Source organism: Lontra canadensis, unplaced genomic scaffold, assembly GCF_010015895.1.
Source record: "Lontra canadensis isolate GAN:19392208 unplaced genomic scaffold, GSC_riverotter_1.0 scaffold30, whole genome shotgun sequence".
Taxonomy (NCBI): domain Eukaryota; kingdom Metazoa; phylum Chordata; class Mammalia; order Carnivora; family Mustelidae; genus Lontra; species Lontra canadensis.
In genome coordinates this window covers 19357824-19376816 of record NW_022631024.1, presented here as the reverse complement: position 1 = coordinate 19376816, position 18993 = coordinate 19357824, and the positions used below count along the sequence as shown (strand labels likewise).

The window sequence follows — 18993 nt, the reverse complement described above, 5'->3', positions numbered from 1 at the left end:
CAGCAGCCTCAGGGCTCGCAGGGCGGCTCTACCCCCATCACCCCCGGGCTCACGGGGGTCCCCTGGTGGGGGCGCTGCTCAGGCGGAGCTGTTGGGGGGCCCGTCCCCGGACCCGGGAGGGTGGCAGAGGCCAGCTTGCCTCCACGCCGGCCCCCCCACCGCCAGCGCGGGCGCGAGCACCCCTGCTCGCCGCCCCCCTCGCTGCACGGCGTGCGGTGAGGAAGGAAGCCGAGGTCGGGGCGGTGTGTGTGTTTGCTCCTCGCAGGGCTCTGGGCGCGCTGGCCGGGGAGGGGCGGCTGGGGCGGCGGCCGGGGGCGCAGGGTCCCTGGGCTGGGTGCCAGCGCGGGGCGGCGGCGGGCGGAGGGGACGGAAGGCCTCCCGCGCCCCCTGGGCCTCCGGGCCGCCATCTTGGACGTGGCCGGAGCGGCCGAGCAGGCCAGAGGCAGGGGACTAACTTGCAAGGGACAGTAGGTCTGTGGGACTGGGGGTGTGGGGGAGGGGAGGGGCCTTTCCAGTCCACGGGGAGGCGGAGGCCGGGAGGGGGCATCCCTGCGGCTCGGGGCGGGGTGAGGGGAGGCCCCGATGGGTGGGGGTTCCCGGTTTCCGTGCTGCGAACGCTCTGGCCACGGCCAACGTCCAGCTACTGACGATGTCGTTCAGGGCCGATCGCCAAGGGCTTCGTGTGAGCCAGCCCGCCGGCAGGTGCCGCAGCCCCTGGGTGGTGCCCGCCCCGTGTGCCCCCCGCCGCGTGGCACGCCCTTCTGGTCCCCGTTGTGCTTCGCGCCTGCCGCCAGCTGCTTGAGCTTCTCTGGATGGGCCTGTTGGCGAGACCCCCAGGGGCCCGGAGGCACCTGGCCACGCCCCGGGCCAGCCCCGTGCTGGTGAACTCTAGGAGCCTGTGGCCGACGTGGAGGTGGCTCATGGCGTATGTGCCGGGGTCGGGGGCGCTCTGGCCTCCCCGGGCGTCAGCACACAGGTGGGCCGTGGCGGGGACTGCTGTCCAGGCTGCCCTCCCCGAGGCCGCCGGTCCGTGGGGCTTGCTTCTTGTCCTGCAGAGGCAGGCATAGATCTGCGTGGCCTCTGGGGGCTGGCCCTGCCGTCCTAGACCCCTGTGCTGTGGAGGGCAAGCCGAGGGTGGCACTGGGCACCTTTTCCTCCCCGGCTGCCCCAAATGGCAAGAGTTAGCTTTCCGGGGAGGAGATGCTGTGGAAAAGTGAGCTGACCCCATGGGATGGGGGCCTGGAGTCTCACAGGGGCCGCACCTCCTTGTCCTGCCCGGCCCTGGGGGTGCAGGCCGGCTGACCCGCCAGGCCACAGGCAGCTGAGGAGGAGCTGGGGGCCCCACTGGGCACAAGCCACGGCAGAGCTGGCGGAAAGCCTCGCATGGGCCCGGCTGCCATGCCTGCTGTCGCCGGGACGTGCCCACCTGTCCGTCGGGTGAGCTTACCCAGGTATGGTCCCGGCCCTGAACCAGACGGGCAGGCGCTGGGAGGCTGGAGAGGAGTGAGTGAGGGATTGTGTCCAACAAGGAGGAGGCAGCGGCAGCCTGGCCCTGTCTGGCCGGGGTCTTGCTGAAGTCAGGGTGCCGCTGAGGTGGCTCTTGTCACTACGAAAACAACGTGTGCGTAGGGCATAGAACCCAAACCAAACGAAAACATAGGCAGTGCCATCTCTCACCCTGGAGTTGGGAGTTCTGGGCCTCTCCACTCCGCAGTGTGACTCCTGAGCTCTTCCCTCATGATCCCGGAACCCCAGATTGAGCAGCCATTCGTGGGGTACAGAGGGAGCGGAGACGTGACATGGGTCCCTGGTGACAGGATGGAGTTGGGGGATGTGACCGGCCGTGGGGATGTGAGCACCAGGAGAGCCTGCCATGGAGGAGTCCAAGAATCAGGAACCCAGTGGCCCCCGTGAGCGTGGACCTTCGTGGGCAGAGGGCAGAGGCTGCCACAGTCCCACAGCTGGCTGGGTTTCAGGTGGAGGGCGGCATGAGCGGATGAAGGGACAGGTGTGGGGCGCACTGGAGTGGCCTGGGGGCAGGGACTGTCTGGGCCTGTGCATGAGGACTGTGGCCCATCTGTGAGTCCTGTGGAGGGCTTCTGGACGGCCTAGGCCTGTGTGGGCCTCCAGCCCTGGCCACATCTCGGTCTCGGTGGCCCGTCCCCAGTGCCGGTGCTAGGCCCGGGGGTAAGGGTGGGGGTGGGTGTGCGGTCAGCCTGCAGGGTTGGGGGTGCGCTGCTCAGAGTCTCCCGCACGGTCTCGGCCCCGGCATTCTGGGCAGCGCAGCTCAGCGTGGGTCGACCCGGTCAGACCTCGGGCTCCTTGTCGGGCAGGGACCGGTGGGGTTGAAGGGTGCGTGCTGTGGTCCCCGTGCCCCCCCACTCCCACCACCCGCCTGGGGCCATTGGCTGATGGGCCACAAAAGGCAGTCAGTGCTGTAGAAGAATGACCCGTTGTGTGGCTGAAGAGAGGTTGGGGGCCTGTGAAAGCTTCCCTCCTGCTTCCCAAAGACCCTCTCCCCTCCGAGGCCGAGTCCCTGTGGGCTGCGAGGGGGCCCGTCCTGGCCTGTGCAGACCGTGCTTCTCTGGCTGTGCAGCGCCTTGTGGTCCCTTACACCTCCCACAGTCAGGCTTCACCCCAGCCTCCCTCTGTCTGTCCTGTCCGGAACTCTCGGCCTCTGGGCCTGCACCTTTGCTGCCGCATCCTCCCGCGGAACCCTTGCCTTCCAGGGCTCCGTGCCGCGTCTGCTGCTGGGGACGAGGGAGGACACAGCATCGCAGGCCAGGCTGGAACAAGCACTGTGCATCTGGATGCAGGAGCCCTCGCTGGAGGCCGTGCTGGCTGGCAGCATGGCGGGGGGGCTGGCAGCTTGAGGGGTGCCCTGTCTGCCCTGGCTTCACAGCAGCGAGCACTGGGGCAGGAGGCTGGCCGGTGGGGGCAGGTTGAACTCCAGTCTGCTGGTGCTGTCCCTCTGTCCCAGGCTCTGGCGGGCAGCGTGCCCATCTGCTGCACCAGCTGCGGCCCGGGCTGCTGCGTCTCAGATTGAGGAAACAAGGCTGGGGTCCCTGTCCTTTTCCCAGAAGTGCTGGTTTCAGCCAATGGGAGCTGCCTGTGGTCACAGGTGTCTGGGTGAGGGTGGTGGGCTGGGCAGGCCCTGGGAAAGGGGAACTCGCCCGCTGGGCTGGTGCGAGCGTCACTTGCTCTGGACGCCGGCGGCTGCCTCGTAGCGACGCTGGTCCTTCTGCGCCTCCTTTCCCTCCCGGCCCCCTGCCGCCCCTGTATCGCCGCCCTGCACCGTCGGAGGCCGTGGGACCCCGAGCCAGCGGGCCGGGGGCTGATGGGGCCTCCCCCATGGTGGGACCTGTCACCCACACTCACCATGAGGCTGCACCTCCTGGCCTCTCTCTCGGGAGGAGGCCTGGCCTGGCGGCCTGGGGACCACAGGTGGCTGGCAGGTGAGGCCGGGACTGGCGGTCCTGGGGGCAGCCTGGCCTGTGTGCGTGGGCGCTGGATTCTGGGGCGCGGTGGGAAGGGCGACCACCTCTGGGGAGGGCTTCTTGGGGTGTGGCTCACTCCCCGTTCCCACTGGGAGACTAGAGGTGGGGACCCGTGGAACGAGTCTGACTGGAGGGGGGCTGTGGACAGGGAGGAGGCCGGCAGGGGGTGGGGGTGGCTGGTGCCGGCTCTGGCGAGAGGTGAAAGGCTACAGTAACCCCTTGTGCTAATGGGGGGCGTGCCCCTGCCTGTCCCGGCTCTTGGCCCTAGAAGAGGAGCAGGGGTGCCTGCGTGGTCTGCACTTGTTTGCACCGGGGCTGGTGCAGGTGGCTGACTTGCCTTCGTAAATGTCCCTGGTGGGACGCGGTCTTCTGTGCCTGGGTTTAGGGGAAACCGAGGCCCAGGTGTGCAGCAGGGAAGGGGCTCAAACAGACCTGGCCGGCTGGGGGCAGGGAGCTCGGACCACCAGGCCCTTTAAAGTTCTCTGGCAGCTGCTGGACGTCAGACTCTTACTGTCTCAGGGTCCTGCTTGCGTCTTCTGTGTCAGGAGCCATGGCTTGGCTTGGCCTGTGCCGTGTGGACGGTGCAGGAACTCCAGGGTGTTGGCCCTGGAACGCGCAGCTGGGTGCGGCAGTGTCCTGACTGGGGGCCGCCTGCCCCTGACATGCCCTTCGCAAGCCTTTCCCACGCTCTGTGGTGCCTGGAACCGAGGGACGGGCCCAGGGCACGCTTGCCCTACACCCTCATCCTGGGGCCGGCTCCGGCCTGCTGGTGACCCAGAGCTGCACCTGCCTCTGCCCTCTGCGCTGGGCCGTCCTGGCCGAGTGATTGTGAGGGTCCGCTCGAGGTCGCCCTGTCCTCCTACAGCAAAGAACCTTCTGGCATGTGTCTTGGAATCAGGGGCTCGGTCTTTCCGGCTTTGGAGGTGTCGGCGGGGTTTGGGACTCCGTCCCTCGACAGCTCTTCCTTGGGGGTGAGAACGGTGTGTGTGTGTGTCTCTTGTCTGCCTCCAGGCTTGACCCCGAACGGACCCTTCATTTCTTGGGTCTGGCTTCCATATCTGTAAGATAGACCGAGCTAGAGAATTTTCTAGGGCTGTTTACCTTTTGTCACGACAGACGTTTAGAATCATTTAGTGACTTTTACACAGAACCTGTCCTGAGCCGTGGGGCCCTGTCTGGGCTCCTGAACAGAGGCTGGGGCACCGGTTCCTGCAGCTGGGCGGCCCGTGGTGCCAGTGTGTGCGGGGTGTGAGCGGGGGTCATCGTGGGCGCCGGGGATGGGGCCAGGCTCCCCGAGCGTCCTGCAGGCCACGCTCACCGGCTTCCCCATGGACGGTGTGGCCTGTGGCTCTGGCCACCTGCCTGGAGCGTGGACCTGGCTGCTGGGCATTGGTCTCATTTGTCGGCTTCTCCCCGGTCCCCTGCGTGTCGCCACTTGGTCCCACGTCTCTCTTGCTCCAATTCGTCGTTCCCGGGAAGCCCCCGAGTGCTGTGTCAGCCCCACGTGCAGTGCTGGGCCAGGAGGAGGCTTCTGGGAGTCAAACGCGCGAAGCTTGTAGCCTCTGGCGTCTGTGGCCGCTGTTTGAGCACATCAGGGCTTTCTCCATGTTTCTGGGGTCTTCTGGCATCTGAGTAGAAGGGGTTGTGTCAGGGGCCTCTTGGTAGAGGGAGGTCGTTCCAGGTGACACAGCTGGGTGCTCTTGGGGCCAGGTGCTGAGGGGTCCCCAGGCAGCTGGCAAGCTGTGTGTTCGTTGCGGGGGGGGGGGCCTCCAGGCCCTTTGCCCACTTGGCCGGGGCCGCTGCTCCGTGGACTGTTGGGTTTTGGGAATTGGGGTGGGTGTGAAGTCTCAGAGGCATGTTTCTGGGCCCCGGCTTCTCTCTCTCAGATGCCGAGAAGGTGTCCCGACTCTCTCTGGGTGGAGTGAGAGATGGACGCTGCTGTGTGCTGGGCTGGCCTCCTCCCGGCCTCTGCACTTGGCCTTGCCTGCTGGCTGCCCCCACCCCTGAGGCTGGACCACACTGAGCTCCAGCTTCCCAGGGCAGGGGACGGGTCCCCTGGGCTTCTCAGCATGGCCCTGCCACTGGGCATGCACATTGGTCACCTGGCTGGTCCTGGGGTGGCTGGTCCCCAGCCCTGTTGCCCCTACACCCCTCCCCCCACTCCGGGCATTGAGGACTGCCCATTATTTGTAGTTCACGGAGCTGTTTGCAGATAGTCCCAAGGACAGTGGCAGACAGTGGAAACGTACTTTCCCCAGATCCCCTCCCCCACGTTGACTCTGGGGCTTGTTTGTGAGACTCCTGACAGGTGGACGCTGGTGAGCTAGAGAGGGCCCGGGAGAGGGCTTGGGGGCAGGAGGTGCGAGGGTAGAGGCCCTGGCCTCACTCAGACAGTGTGGCAGAGGCAGGAGTGCTGGGGCACCAGGGGGCTCAGGCCTCCACGATGGGCCAGGGGCTTTGGAGTTTGGGGGTATATAATGGGGAGCTATGGCAGGTACTAGCAGTGACCGTGGGCTGTGGCCAGTCCTGAGTGATCAGCAAGAGGGATGGCTGTGGACTGGGTATGCGGAGGCGGTGGTTGCCAGTCTGTAGCCAGACCTGAGCTTGGCTGCTTGCCACTGTCCTCTGTACCGGGGGGCTGCTGAGCACTTGTGGGGGGCACTGTGGGGCGGACGGAGGTTGTGATCACCCAGAGCCCAGGGAGAGGCTCTCATGGGCCTTCTGTCCCTCCATCCGTCTGCCCCCTGCTCTGCTGGAGACGCGGTGGGCTGGGTGCAAGCGTGGGTGCTCCCTGGGGCCTGTTCTGGGTTCCTGGGGCAGGGGACTGCTGGGGATGGATGCTGCCCGTCTCCCTCCGTGGCCACACCCAGCCCCCAGGGACGTCCGCAGCCGGTATCCTGGCGACATGGTTTGACGTTTGTGAGGACAGAGCCGAACGAAGTTCTAGGCTCTGCCAGGCCCGGACGCGTGCTTGCACGGCTCTCTCTGGGTCTCTGTCTCCCCGCTCCCTGCCCAGGCTGGCAGCCCGGGGGAGGAAGTCGAGGGCGGGGGCTGGCACACGGCAGGGCCCCCGTGGGCGGCTGGGTGAGCAGTTGGCTCTGAGCTGGGGATCCAGCCCAGCTCGTGGGCATCACGGCCAGGGACGCGGCAGTGAGGGCTCACACGTCAGGCTCCCTAGAGGGGGCCCCGTGGGGCATTTTCTTGCCCAGAACGGGAAGGAGCTGGCAGGGCTCTCAGGTGGGGCAGGGCAGGGGTGTGCAGAGGCTGCTCTGGGTGGGGCTGGGGGCCGGGCGGCCGCGCCGTGCAGGGGAGCACCCACAGAGGCCCCCGCCCTGTGGAGGGGAGGCGCCCCTGCAGCCGCTGACCCGGGGAAGCCCCGCTCCGGCAGGCAGACGTCCTGTTCTCGGTCTGTCTCACGGGTGAGGCCCTGTCTCCCAGCTGCACCACTCTGCCTGCTGCCCCCGTGCACGGCTGGGCCCAGCCTAGGGCTCCCAGCTGAGTCAGTACAGCGTGGGTGAGCCTCTGCCCAGGGGACGATGCTGTGTGGCCAGGGTTCATGGCACGTGGTGATGGGGGGCCTGGGAAGCCCTCCGGGAACCCCTTGGGAACGGAGCAGATGCCCTGTTCTCCAGGGACTCCTGGGTTGGCCTGGTCCTGCCCGCTGCATGGCCCCAGGCAGCCACGTCCTGGGGGCTTCGAGCATTCGTGCTGCGTCCGGGAAAGGGGGTGCTCTGTGGGCAGAAGGGGGCCTTGGGGTTGCCCCCGGGGTGAGACCCATGCACGCTGGGCCCAGAGTTTTACCCGGAGCGTCCCCTTTCTTTAACCATCCCAGAAGTCCCTGACTTGGCACCCACCTGCCTGGAGGCCCCGCCCCCCACCGAGGCTGGGTGCCGTGGGGCAGGCTGGGCCCTGGGCGTCTGGGCGAGTGTGTCTCAGAAGCCAACGGGGATGCAAATGAAAAGTAGAAAACCAGCTGGAGTGGGCAGAGAGCACAGGCGTTCCGCGACAGAGCAGGGCCTCCGGGCCAGCCGCCTTGGAGCCAGCTGCGGCAGCACAGCTCAGAATGAAACAAGGATCGTCTCTTTTCCTGTTGAAGAGAAGGGCTCAAGCAGCCCGTGGGCTCGGGGCCCCTCCCGCCTCAAGGTGCCAGGCCGCAGGCGGGCTTTCACCAGGAATTCCCCCCTTCCCGCCCACCTTCCTCCGCGGCTGCCGTCTGGGCCGCTCCCCGCCAGGCCTGGGGACAGTGGAGGGGACAGCCTCGAGGGGAGGCCGCGGCACGCAGGAGCCCCTGCCTGGCCCCGGAGAGGTGAGCGTGCTTCCCGCGCCCGCCACTCCGTCCCCACGGTGGGCCTTGCTGCCGGCCACTGGGTTCTGTGGCACCTGCAGCTGGTGTCTGGCCACGCCACTGGCCACGGGGCGTCTTTGTGAGGGTGGGGGGCCTCAGGCTTGGGAGGATCCTCACCCCCTGAGCCCTCTCCCTGCCTGTGGAGGAGCCCCCAGAGCTCCTGGGATGGCACTGGCTGGGTGGGTGTGCTCCGGAGGCCCTGCCTCGGCTCCACGTGAGCCACGTGCGGCATCTCTCTCCAGGGAGCCTCGGAGCCCCCTTGGTGCCACGTGGCAGGCTCGCGGGTACAGGGAGCTCCGTCTGGCTATGGCCGGTGTGGTGGCGTCACTGCAGGTTGGTCGTGGCTGCCGGCTCCTCTGTGCGCCTTTCGTCAACCCTTTCTGCGCCAGTGCCCCCCCCACACCCCTGGCTCCCGCGGGCCTGGGGGTGTCAGCTGCGGCTGCTGCTTGGTCTCTCTGGCAGGCGGCCCGTGCCAGGCCACCGCATGCGAGGTGTGGCCCAGCTGTCGGGCAGCAGCGTGGGGCGTTCTGCCTGCGGTGCCCAGGGACACGGGTGCCCTGGCCAGCCTGCCGAGGGCTCTCTGGCCACAGGGCTGGGAACTAGCATCTCTCTGGGCCGGGGACGCAGCGTTGTTGTTCCAGGGACGCAGCGTTGTTGTTCCAGGTCCTGGCAACCAGGGCACTCTCCTGACGCCCTCCCTGGTGTGGGCTGGGCTGTCCTCACCTCGGGGTCCCTGGGATGGGTACGTAGCCCCATCAGTGAGGCCACCTGAAGCCTTGTTGCCCTCCCCCCACACCGTCATCTCTGGGGTAGAAAGATGTGCGCATCTTTTGGTAAAATCAGATGCCTTGGAGCTCTCCTAAAAGGACTGGTCTCAAGATGGGGGGGCCCTAGTGGGTAACTGTGTGGCTGGAACTCTGGGGCCAGCATCCTTTGAGGTTTCTGCCTATGGGATGGATGGAGAAATAGTGCCCCAAAACAGGAGCCCAGCTCAGCACTCGGGATGGGACTCGCCCTCCCACAGTCGCTGACCCAACACCACCAGTCCTGACCACTGCCTGTCCACAGTCCTAGGCCTCTGGGGCCAGGTCTGCCTGCTGGTGACCACCCTGCCTGTGGTCACGTAACTTCTCCTGGAAAAGCCGGCCCTGCTGGAAGCTCTGGGAGCCCCTGCAGTTGCAGGGGAGAGGGAAGGGAAGGTGGGGAGTTGGCATTCCCTGAGCCTGTGTTTGGGGGCATCTGTGTGCTGTGCAGGTCGGAACCAGGAGGGAGGTGTCTGTACTCTAGGCCATGTCCCCCGTTCCCCTGAAGCCGTGAGCAGCCTCTGGGATCTTCTCTCTGTGGCTCCCAGGGGCCCCGGGTGGCCTGGTGAGGATGGGGTGGGCCAGAGAGGCAGGGCTCTGGGGGAAGACCGGCCCCACCCACCAGGTGCCAGGCCGAGGTGTGCCTCGCACCCCCACTTTGCTCCTCTCCTTTTGTGGGTCTGAGCTGTGAAGACTTAGGGGCCACGTGCTGTCTGAGACTCCCATTCGTCCTCTGTGCCGTGATGGTCCGAGCAGGGCTCCCCCAGGCTGGGCGTGTAGCTCAGCCCCTAGGGTACCCCAGAGAGTGCCCGCTGCAGGCCTCGCTGAGTGCTGCCAGCCCAGCGGGCGAAGGCAGCGCCAGCTGCAGGAGTCAGGGGAAAGGGTGCAGATGCCTTTGGTTGACTCTGGCTGCGCCTGGTGTAGGGGCTGTGGCCATGAGGACCAGGGACGCAAAGGGTGGCCTCCAGCAGAGATGCTGGCCCTCGTGCCCCCGGGCTTCAGTGCTGTCGCTCCTCAGCTCTTTTTGGAGCACCTTCCAGGCCCAGGGCTTCCCCCCCAGTGGCTGGACCTGCACCTGCTGCCGCTGGGCCTGACTGCAGTGCCTCCCTGGACCAGTCGGCCGTGCCGCCCCTCTTCTTCCCCTGCCCTCACCAGCCCTGGCCTGCTGGGGATGGCCGGCCCGACCCTGAAACGCCGTCCCTTTCACTACTTGTGGCAAATCCCATTTAGCATCAGGTACTGAGCGTGCCACCGTCGTGTGTGCGGTGTGGCAGGGCGGGGCTTTGCCCAGGGAATGGGTGATGGTGATGGCGGTGATGGTGATGGTGGTGATTGCCATGGTAATGCTGCTGATGGTAACAGTGATCGTGACGGTGATCGTGACGGTGCTGCTGGTGATGACGGTGACGATGGTGATGACGGTGATGACGGCGGGGGTGATGGTGGGGCTGACGGTGGGGGTGGTGATGGGTCACGACGATGGTAACGGTGACAGTGGTGGTCCTGGTGACAGGACAGATGTATTTGTCGTTGAGTGCTCGCTAGATATCAGCACTGATGTCCTGCCCTGAGCTTTATTACAGAGAGTGGTTTTCCCATCAGGTCCTTTGGGCCTCGACGGGGCCCGTGAGGGGCATTGCAGGAGCTGTTTTCAGGGCCGGGGGGTTTGAAGACGGTCAGCACTGAGAGCTTTAGGTTGCTGTCTCCTGGCTCCAGATCTTGTGTTACCAGTCCTGTCCTCACACCCTGGGGGGCCGTGCGGGGCCCTGGGGAAGGGGCCTGATGGGGCCCCATAGATTCAGGCTGCATGTGCCATCCCCGCCCTCCTATCTCTTTCTCCTGGGGGGGCGGCAGGCGTCTGACCAGCCGTGCTTGGTGCTGGGTACCTTCCTGTGTCGGGGCCCAGGCCCCTTTGCCTTCACCTTGTAACTCCTCTCTCCCTCCCGTTTCCCGTGCTCCCGCTCTGAGCCAGGCCCTGATCCCATTATCGGGGGCCAGGGTGGCTCCAGGGGCAGTGGGACAAGGGCGGGCAGAGGGCTGAGCTGTGAGTTCCAGGGGGAGAGCCCAGCTGTGTGGCTGCTTCTGGGGTGTGGGACGGGAGCCGAGCCCCTGCTGTCCCTGATGTGGGTGGGGATTAGTGACCACACAGGTGGGTCTGGCATTTCCAAGTCCTTGGGGTCTCATGCTCAGCTGGTTCTGGAGCCCTGAGCTCCCAGAGGCGGTGGGCAGATCAGAGTCCAGAGGCCTGAGCTGGCCCAGCGCACCTGGGGTCACTGAGACATGAACGCTTGGGGTCCCCAAGGAAGCCTCAGACCCTTCCTGAATTTTGGGTGGAGCCTCTGCCTGCTAGGTCCACCGTCTCTGGTCACTTGGGCCCCCCATAAGGCCTTGGGGCTGCGGGGGGTCATGGTGTCTGTCCTTTATTTAGCAGGTGTCCTATCTGTCCCCGGGTCTTTAGTGTCCCCCTGCCTGCCCCCCTTTGCTCCCGGGCCCCTGGGCCCCCCTGCGCGTCGCAGAGGGCTGGGTGGGGCGGCGCCGTGAAGCCGTACTTCAGAGAAGCCATCTGGTGGTCTCCGGGGGACCTGTGGGGGGTGAAGTGCCTGTCGGGCGCCCAGGAACCAAAAGCCCTTGGAGCCGCTCGCGGTGCACAGGTGGGGGCAGGTGGAGGAACTTGTGTCTTGGCTCGCCGTGCCCCTCCTCTCTCCCTCTCTCGGGTCTGCGATCTGGGTGGATCTGGTCCACTGCGGGCTCCGTGTAGAGCGGGGCAGGTCCCGAGTCCTGGCCGCTGTGGGACCGTGGGCTTGCTGAGCCGGCCAGAGGGTGGGCCTCCGAGGCTGCCTGCCTCGTGCTCCCCCACCCCCACACCCTGCCCCGAGGCCTCTGGTGCTTGGGGCAGGGCAGGAGCAGCCCAGGGCTTCTCTCGACCCCCTGGGAAGGCCCAGCTGACCTGTGTCCTCCTCAGCAGGGGCTGGGGTTTGGGGCTGGCACCACTGGTTTGGGACAGGGCAGGGGAACTGAAATTTCAGCCGCAGCCACCTGAGCCATCAGCTGACATGCGCGGGGCGGCCTTCGGGGGGCCATGCTCCGTGGGCTTGGACGTGGCAGGGCCCCTGCATCTCAGCCCACCGTTTGCAGGCTGGAGAGCGGCCACCACGCTAGCGTCTTGCCATGGGTACGTTTAGTGTGCAGGAGGGGAGACAGGCTACGTGGGGCTGGGTCCATGCACCCTGGGGGCAGGCAGGGGTCTGCTCCTACAGGGCCGGCCCAGCCCCAGCTCCCGAAGGCCCCTCACCCTGCGTGGCCGGTCGAAGCGTCCTTCCATCTCCTCCATCTGTTCCAGCCACCCTCCGCTTCCCCCAAACCCAGACGCTCGTCGTGGTCCCCACCGCAGTCCCTGCCGGGCGGCCACTTCTCCCTCCCGCGGCGGCGGCGGCAGGGGAAGCAGTCCTTCCGGAAGGTGGGGGCTGAAGGTGGGTGTCCTGGGAAGCTCCTGAGGCCTGCCAGCACCTCTGCGTGGGGTTTCGGTTCCTGGGGGGGGGCGGGTCCCCAGGCAGGGGCACAGAATTGCAGAGCCTGGGGGAGCTTGTGCTCAGAACCCAGTCTTGTTTGTCCTGGGGTCTTCTGTGCCCCTCTTCCTCCTGGGCACCTGCTTTCCTGCCCCCTTGCGGTCCTTCTGGCCCCCCCTCGAAGCCTCTGGCCTATGCCCGCCCACGGGACCCCTCCTCATGCTCCTTCTGTTGGACCTCCTGTCTCTCCCCACCTCTGAGCTCCCCGCTTGGCTGGCCCCGCGTCCTCTTCTCCACTAGACATGCAGCCCCGGCCTGTGGCCTGCCTGGACTCGGCCCCAGTCGGTTCTGCAAAGTAGGGCCTTGGAGGAGCCCTGAGCTGCCCCAGAGGGGGCGGAGTCCCGGGGTGCACCCTAACCCCACCGCAGTGGGGCTGGCTGGCATTTCCTGCCACATGCCCCTGTCTACCCTGTGGGGAGCAGAAAGGCGTTGGTGGGGTTTCCCAGCTCCCTGCTGTGGGGTCCCTCCAGAACCGGGTTCTGGAGGGAGCACACGGAGCTCAGGGATTTTGGACGGTGGTGCAGAGAGTCCCTCTCTCAAAGGGGCCTTAGGGGCCGCCTGCTGGGCCATTTCTGAGCGGTGGATGTAGTTTCTGCTTGCCCGCGGCTCTGATGGGGAGCTCACCAGCCCAAGAAGCAGTCCCGCCGCTGTCCATTGCCGGGAGAGCTTTCTTTACTTGACACACTTTACCAAATACAGCTCTTCACCGTCGGGCTCTGGGGTGCAGGGAGGTCCTGGGGCTGAGACCCCAGTGCGTCCCGTCTCTGCCCCGTGGCTGATGCCGGCCTCCGGGTGTTAGCATTTTAGAAGCGGTTCTGTGGCCTGAAGTGCTTTTTGTGCCAAAAGAGAGTTCTGTCTGCCACTTGCCCCATGTGGCCTTCCCGGACCGAATCTGGCAGCCTTTCCAGGTCTCTTCACCCATGTTGGGGCTGCTGGGCCTCCCGCTTGGGCAGGGACCTGTCCTTCCTGCAGGTCCCTGTGAGCTCCAGGCCACGGCCTCCTTCCCCAGTCTCACTGATGGCTCATGGTCCCAAAGGAGTGCGCGCGTGCGTGTTGGTGTGTGTGCGCGCACACGTGTGTGCGTGCGTGTTCGTGTGTGCACACGTGTGTGTTGTGTGTGCGTGCGTGTTCGTGTGTGCGTGTGTGGTGTGTGTGCGTGCGTGTTCGTGTGCGCACACGTGTGTGTTGTGTGCGTGTTCGTGTGTGCACACGTGTGTGTTGTGTGTGCGTGCGTGTTCGTGTGTGCGTGTGTGGTGTGTGTGCGTGCGTGTTCGTGTGCGCACACGTGTGTGTACGTGCGTGTTCGTGTGTGCACACGTGTGTGGTGTGTGTACGTGCGTGTTCATGTGCGCACACGTGTGTGTTGTGTGTGTACGTGCGTGTTCGTGTGCGCACACGTGTGTGCGCGCGTGCGTGTTCGTGTGTGCGCGCGTGTGTGCGCGCGTGCGTGCATGTGCAGTGTCAGGGGCATGGGGTGCTGAGGGTGTGAGGTTTGGGGTTCGGGCTTTGCCCCTCCCTCGCAAGCTCCTCTGCATCCCTGGGGCAGGGAGCCTGTGTTGTGTCCTGCAGCCGCGCTGAGCAGGGGTCAGTTAAGTGTGTGGTGACCAGCCAGTGACAAGGCCAGAGCAGGTTCAGGGTATGACTTGTAAAGAACAAGGCCTGAACGTTCCTCTGCTTCTCAGTGGGTGGGGGCGGGTAAGGGGCTTGGCCGCCAGGAGCCTTGCACGCGTGTGGAGGGGGGCGGGCAGGGCCTCTGCAGGCGGAGGATGTGTGGGCTTTTTTTGCCTTTTCTTTGTAACATTCCCTTCCTGGCCAGAGTGTCTCTCTCCAGAAGACTCCAGAAAACACACCCAGCCCATTGTCACCCAGGCTCCGGGAAAGTGTCTACTGTGGATGCTCTGTGTAAACAGGAAACACCCAAAGCCAGGGAGGGGGGTGGGGGGGGGCATGCACGGGTGGGGGCTGGGGACAGCAGGGGTCCTGAGGGGGCACGTGTTGTGGGGGGACAGCAGGGATCCCGAGGGAGCACGCACTGGTGGGGGACAGCCGGGGACAGCAGGGGTCCTGAGGGGGCACACACTGGTGGGGCCTGGGGACAGCAGGGTTCCCGAGGGGGCATGCGCTGAGGGGGGCCGGTGTAGCCACCAGACTCAGCAGCCCCAGAAGCTCACACTGGAGCAGTTGTTGGACACTTGAGCCTGTGCCGTCCAGCCGCGGTGGGGTGGGGCCGCACAGAAGCTGGCGGTGGGTCCTTCTTCCCCTGGTTGCTCCCCCCCTCCTGGTTCTCAGACTTGGGCTAGGGGCAGGCAGTGCCTTGAGGGGCTGGGAGCTTTGGGGTGCAGCCTGGCAGCTGGCAGTCAAACAGGCCTCTCCCTCCCTCCCTCCCTCCCTCCCTCCCTCCTTCCTTCCTTCCGGCCAAGCTTTCTCCTGCCTCTCCCTCCCCTTCCTGGGGGGAGCAGCAAACAAGCAGCAGCTCAGGCCCGCAGGGTGGGCGGTGGGTGGGCGCGGGCCCCGCAGTTGGGAGCTGTGGCAGCAGCGGATGCTCCTCCCAGCACCTGTGGCGACTGGCTGCACCCCTGCACCCCGCCCCTTGAGGCGAGCGGCCCCTGAGAAGCCCTGCGGTGTCCCGGTCTGATTCAGGCCCCCCTGGGCCCCCGGAGCACCTGGGCAGGGGGTGGAGTCTAGGAGTGGCTGCTGGGCTTGGCCCTGGCATCCTGGTCTCCTTCCCGCTTCTAGGAAGAAAGGTGCGTGGGGGTGCAGGGACGCCCTTCTGGGCCTGGGAGCCCCGGGTGCCCTGGCTACCTGGCGGGGTCTCCGTGCTCTCCCGCGGAGCTGGCCGCTGACGCTGTTTTGCAGAGTCCATCTTGTCCCCCTTCGCGTCCACGCTGAAGTCAGAGAGGTGCCCGTCCGACTGCGTGGAGGGGGCAGCCCTGGTCCAGGCCGTGGCTGGCTTCTGCAACGCGGGTGTGTGTAGACAGGGAAGCCCAGGCTTGGGCAGGGGTGAAGCCGGCACCGGGCCCTCATCCAGGGCTGGCTGCGGGCTGGGGAGGCAGGCCACGATGGGTCCCTGCTTGCCTGGTGTGGGGCAGCTGCGGATTTCGGCACTCATGCCTTCGGGCCAGTCTCACGCCCGCGGTCTGTGCCTCAGTCTCTGTGTCTGTCTCGGATGGGTGGACAGGGCCGCAGGAACCCCTGGTTCAGGGACTGGCAGCCCGGCCTGGGTCCGGTGTGTACAGACACCTCTCCCTGCCTGTCCTCTGTCGTCAGCCCCGCTGCTCCCCCCTGGGCTTTCTGGGGAAGGTATGGCCCTCGAGGCACACGTGTTTAGGGCACTCTGAGACCAACAGGGCAGATCTGCGGTGCCCACCCCCACCCTTGCTGACAGGCGTTGCCGGCCCCCAGTGCCGCTGGGATTCTAGTTTTCATTCTCAAGTTCACTGAAATGGGCGATCTCTGATTTTGTGAGTGACTGGCGTTTCCACTGGTTCGGCTGAGGCTGGAGTCAGTGGAGTCAGGGCGCCAGAGGCTCGCCCACCCCCGGCTGGACCGTGGGATTCCAGGCCGGCTTCTGCGCCTCCGATCCCATGGAACGGGGAGGAGGGGGAAGTGTCCTGCGGGCCGGGGGCGGCGAGGCGGAAGCGGGTAAATGCTCGCGGGGGCTGGGCCTCTGGTGGGGTGGCACTTCCCCGTGGGACCACCCCACCCTTTCGGCTGGCCACCCCCAGGATCTCTGGGGACAGGGTCGTATGGCCCTGATAAGGGCTTTGGCCAGAGTCACTTGTGCCACATCTCAGCTCGGCCGCTTGGTCGTGGTGTCCCGCCGCTGATGGGGTCTGTCCCCCAAGACTCAGGGTGGCCTTTGGAACACAGCCGCCCCGAGGTTCAGGGAGGCAAGTGGTCCCCGGAGCCTTGAGGGGCGCAGCCGGGTTGGGCCCTCTGAGCTGTGGCGTTGTGGGCGAGGCCCGTTTGCAGGTGGGAAGGCTGAGGCTGGAGGAGGGGCCCTAGGGCGTGCTGCGGGTGGAGGCAGCCTCGGGCTCCCCGGCTCTGCTGCTGTGCTGGTGCCTGCCCGTGGGCAGTGGATTTGTGGCCCGAGCCTTCCTCCGGGGGAACCTTCTTCCTGCAGAGTCTACAGGGTGGGGTAAAGGCCTCATTAGCTCTCGCTGGGGCTTTGAAATCCCCGAGATGAAAGCATGTGTGGGAGGTCCCAGCCTCTCCCCGCAGCCTCTGGGCTGGCACACACCCCGGCCTGTCCACGAGGCCCCCGCGGAAGCGGGCCTGGGCACATCAGAAGCGGGCGTCTCTCCGGGGCCTCGCGGGTTGAGGGGCCGTGGGCGCGGGGGCGTCTGGGCAGGCGTGGGCGGGGTGGTGTGTTGAGGCCCCAGAACTCGGAGTGGGGGTCAGCCTCCTGGTGGCAGATGTGCTGTGCCCTGGGCAGCCGTGGGCACTCGGGCCCTCGGTGGCGTGTCTGCAAGCTGGGCTGGGATGAGTACTCAGCACGTGGCTCTCAGCCCCGGGCACGAGGTCTGCCTCGTGGACATGGTGGGCACTCGGGGAGCGGCAGCCTCGTGGCCCTTACTGTCACGGCCCACCTTTAGTCCTTCCCCTTGGGCGCACGGGCAGAGGGGCCAGCAGCTCGTGGTGAGCAGGCGTTCCAGGTGGACAGGCGGCTCTCTGGCCTCCTGGCCTGGACGGGCACCAGAGAGCCTGCTGCTGGCAGCTGTCCCCTGCTTGACCTGCGCCCCGCAGCCGGGGTTGGCGGGTGTCGGGGGGCAGCTCCTTGCGCTCCGGCCTCCTGTTGGCAGGAATCTGCGGCATGAACTGTTAGGCTCGTGGTGGGGTTAGGCTCACCATGGGGGTGCCGGGGCCTGGCCTCTCTGTGGCCTCTGTGCCCCGCGGGGAGCAGACTGGGCAGTGTGCGTTCCTGACCACCCTCTTCTGGGTTCTTGTCTTACAGACTTCTCCACCCAGGTGAACTCCTCGTCCCTCAACTCCCCGACGGGCCGAGGCTCCATGGCCGCCCCCTCGCTGCACCCCTCCCTGGGCCCGGGCATCGGTTCCTCTCTCGGCTCCCCGGGACAGCTGCACTCACCCATCAGCACCCTGAGCTCCCCCATCAACGGCATGGGCCCGCCCTTCTCGGTCATCAGCTCCCCCATGGGCCCCCACTCCATGTCAGTGCCCACCACACCTGCCCTGGGCTTCGGCACGGGCAGCCCCCAGGTAAGTGCAGAGGTGGGACCCCTCCTGTGGACCCGGGGGGCGCGCATTGTCATTTCTGCCCTTTGCCGCTGGGAAGCAGAGCCTCAGAGAGGAGGCTCCCGCCTGAGTTTGAGGCCGGCTCTGGCCGGCTCCCCAGCCGTGGACTCTCAGAGGTCATTAGCCAGGCTCGCTGCAGCTGGCCGTCTGTGCCAGTGGGCCCCTGCTGTCGGGGGGCTCCCTGCTCCCGGGGCCCGGCTCTGGAGGTGGGGGCTCTGTGTGTATCGGGTTGAACCCACCTCCCTGGAGCCTCTGCCCCTTCTCGGCCCTTTGCTTCTGAGGCTCTGCTCAGCCCACACCAGGGGCTTCGGCACCCCTGGGCCCCGATCCCAGGGCAGAGACGCGCAGGCTCCGTGCAGATGCGCCCCCCTCGGACCAGGCCCTGGACTCCTCTGCGGGGCTTGTGGTCTTTCCCACAGTCACGTGTTCGGAGCCCCCTGGCTTTCGGGATCGTCCATGAATCAGGAAGCTGGTGCCCGGCAGGGCCTGGCTCACTTCGGTTCTTGCGATGCGGATCCTGGAGGCCCGGCCCACCCTCTGCGGGGCGCCTCTCATCCAAACCCAAACCCCTGCAGAGCTGTCCTGAGCTCTTCTGGAGGTCCCTGCGCTGTGAAGGGGCCCCGGGGCCCGGTCGGGCCTCCCTTCTCCCAGCTCCGTGTACTTCCTGGTGGATTTCTGCTGGGTGGATGGGAGACCTGCCTGAGTCCTAGCTGTCCTTGCTGGAGTAGGGACGGCCCCATTCCCCGTCCGAGTCCAAGTGCCCGCGCCGCCCTTCTTGCCCCAGTAGGTGAAGGCCCCCATGGTGGAGGGTCTGTAAACCATCTCCACGGAGCCTCAGGACGGCCTGCTGGGAGGCACTTGAAGTGCAGGCGTCCCTGCCCAGAGCCATACATCTAATCGTGCCCACCGTGTCCCAGGGGCTCCCAAACCCCCTACTGCCATGCCACCTGCAGGGCAGCCCTCCTTGGCCCTGGCTCGGGAGGCCTGGGGCACCTCTGAGCCCGCCCGCTGCCTGTCTGGCTGGGCCTCTAGGGCTGGCCTTGGTGCAGGATCTTGCTGGCTTTTCCAGAGTGACCTTGTCAGCCCTTGGTGGCCGAGGGAAGGGGGCAGAATAGCTAGGGCCCCTGTCATGTCACCTGGGCCCCAGAGCAGGCAGGAGGCCTGAGGTGCTGGCATGCAGGAGGCTCGGCTGCCTTCCTGGGCCTGGCCAGGTCATTTTCAGCACGGCCGCCCCACCCCCACTCTTGCTGGCTGCAGAGCGCCGTGCAGGGAGCGAGAGGACACAAGGAGTGGGAGCCCGCACCTGCTCCTTGGGGACCGTGATGGAGGCAGGCACCTGCAGACCCTCAGCCCCACGGGGGTCCTTGCCGGCCTTAGGCCTGCCACCTGTCCCAGACATCCCGAGGGCTCGTGCACAGCAGGAGCCCAGCGGTGGCAGTGATGCCCTTCAGACCTTGGGGGCACCTGCCCCTCGGTACTAGTCACCTGTCTGGAGGCAGGGCGGTGCGGTGCTAGGGAGTGAGGGG

The 18993-nt window shown here is 66.6% G+C and overlaps 1 protein-coding gene across 1 annotated transcript in view; it reads left to right on the top strand.

Annotated features, from left to right (window-relative positions):
- Positions 1-18993, top strand: part of RXRA (retinoid X receptor alpha) — a 67096-nt gene that overhangs the window by 27187 nt on the left and 20916 nt on the right. The window contains exon 2 of the mRNA XM_032866238.1: positions 17166-17431. Within this exon, the coding sequence (XP_032722129.1) occupies positions 17222-17431 (210 nt within the window). The 5' untranslated portion in view covers positions 17166-17221. The remainder of the gene's footprint in view (positions 1-17165; positions 17432-18993) is intronic.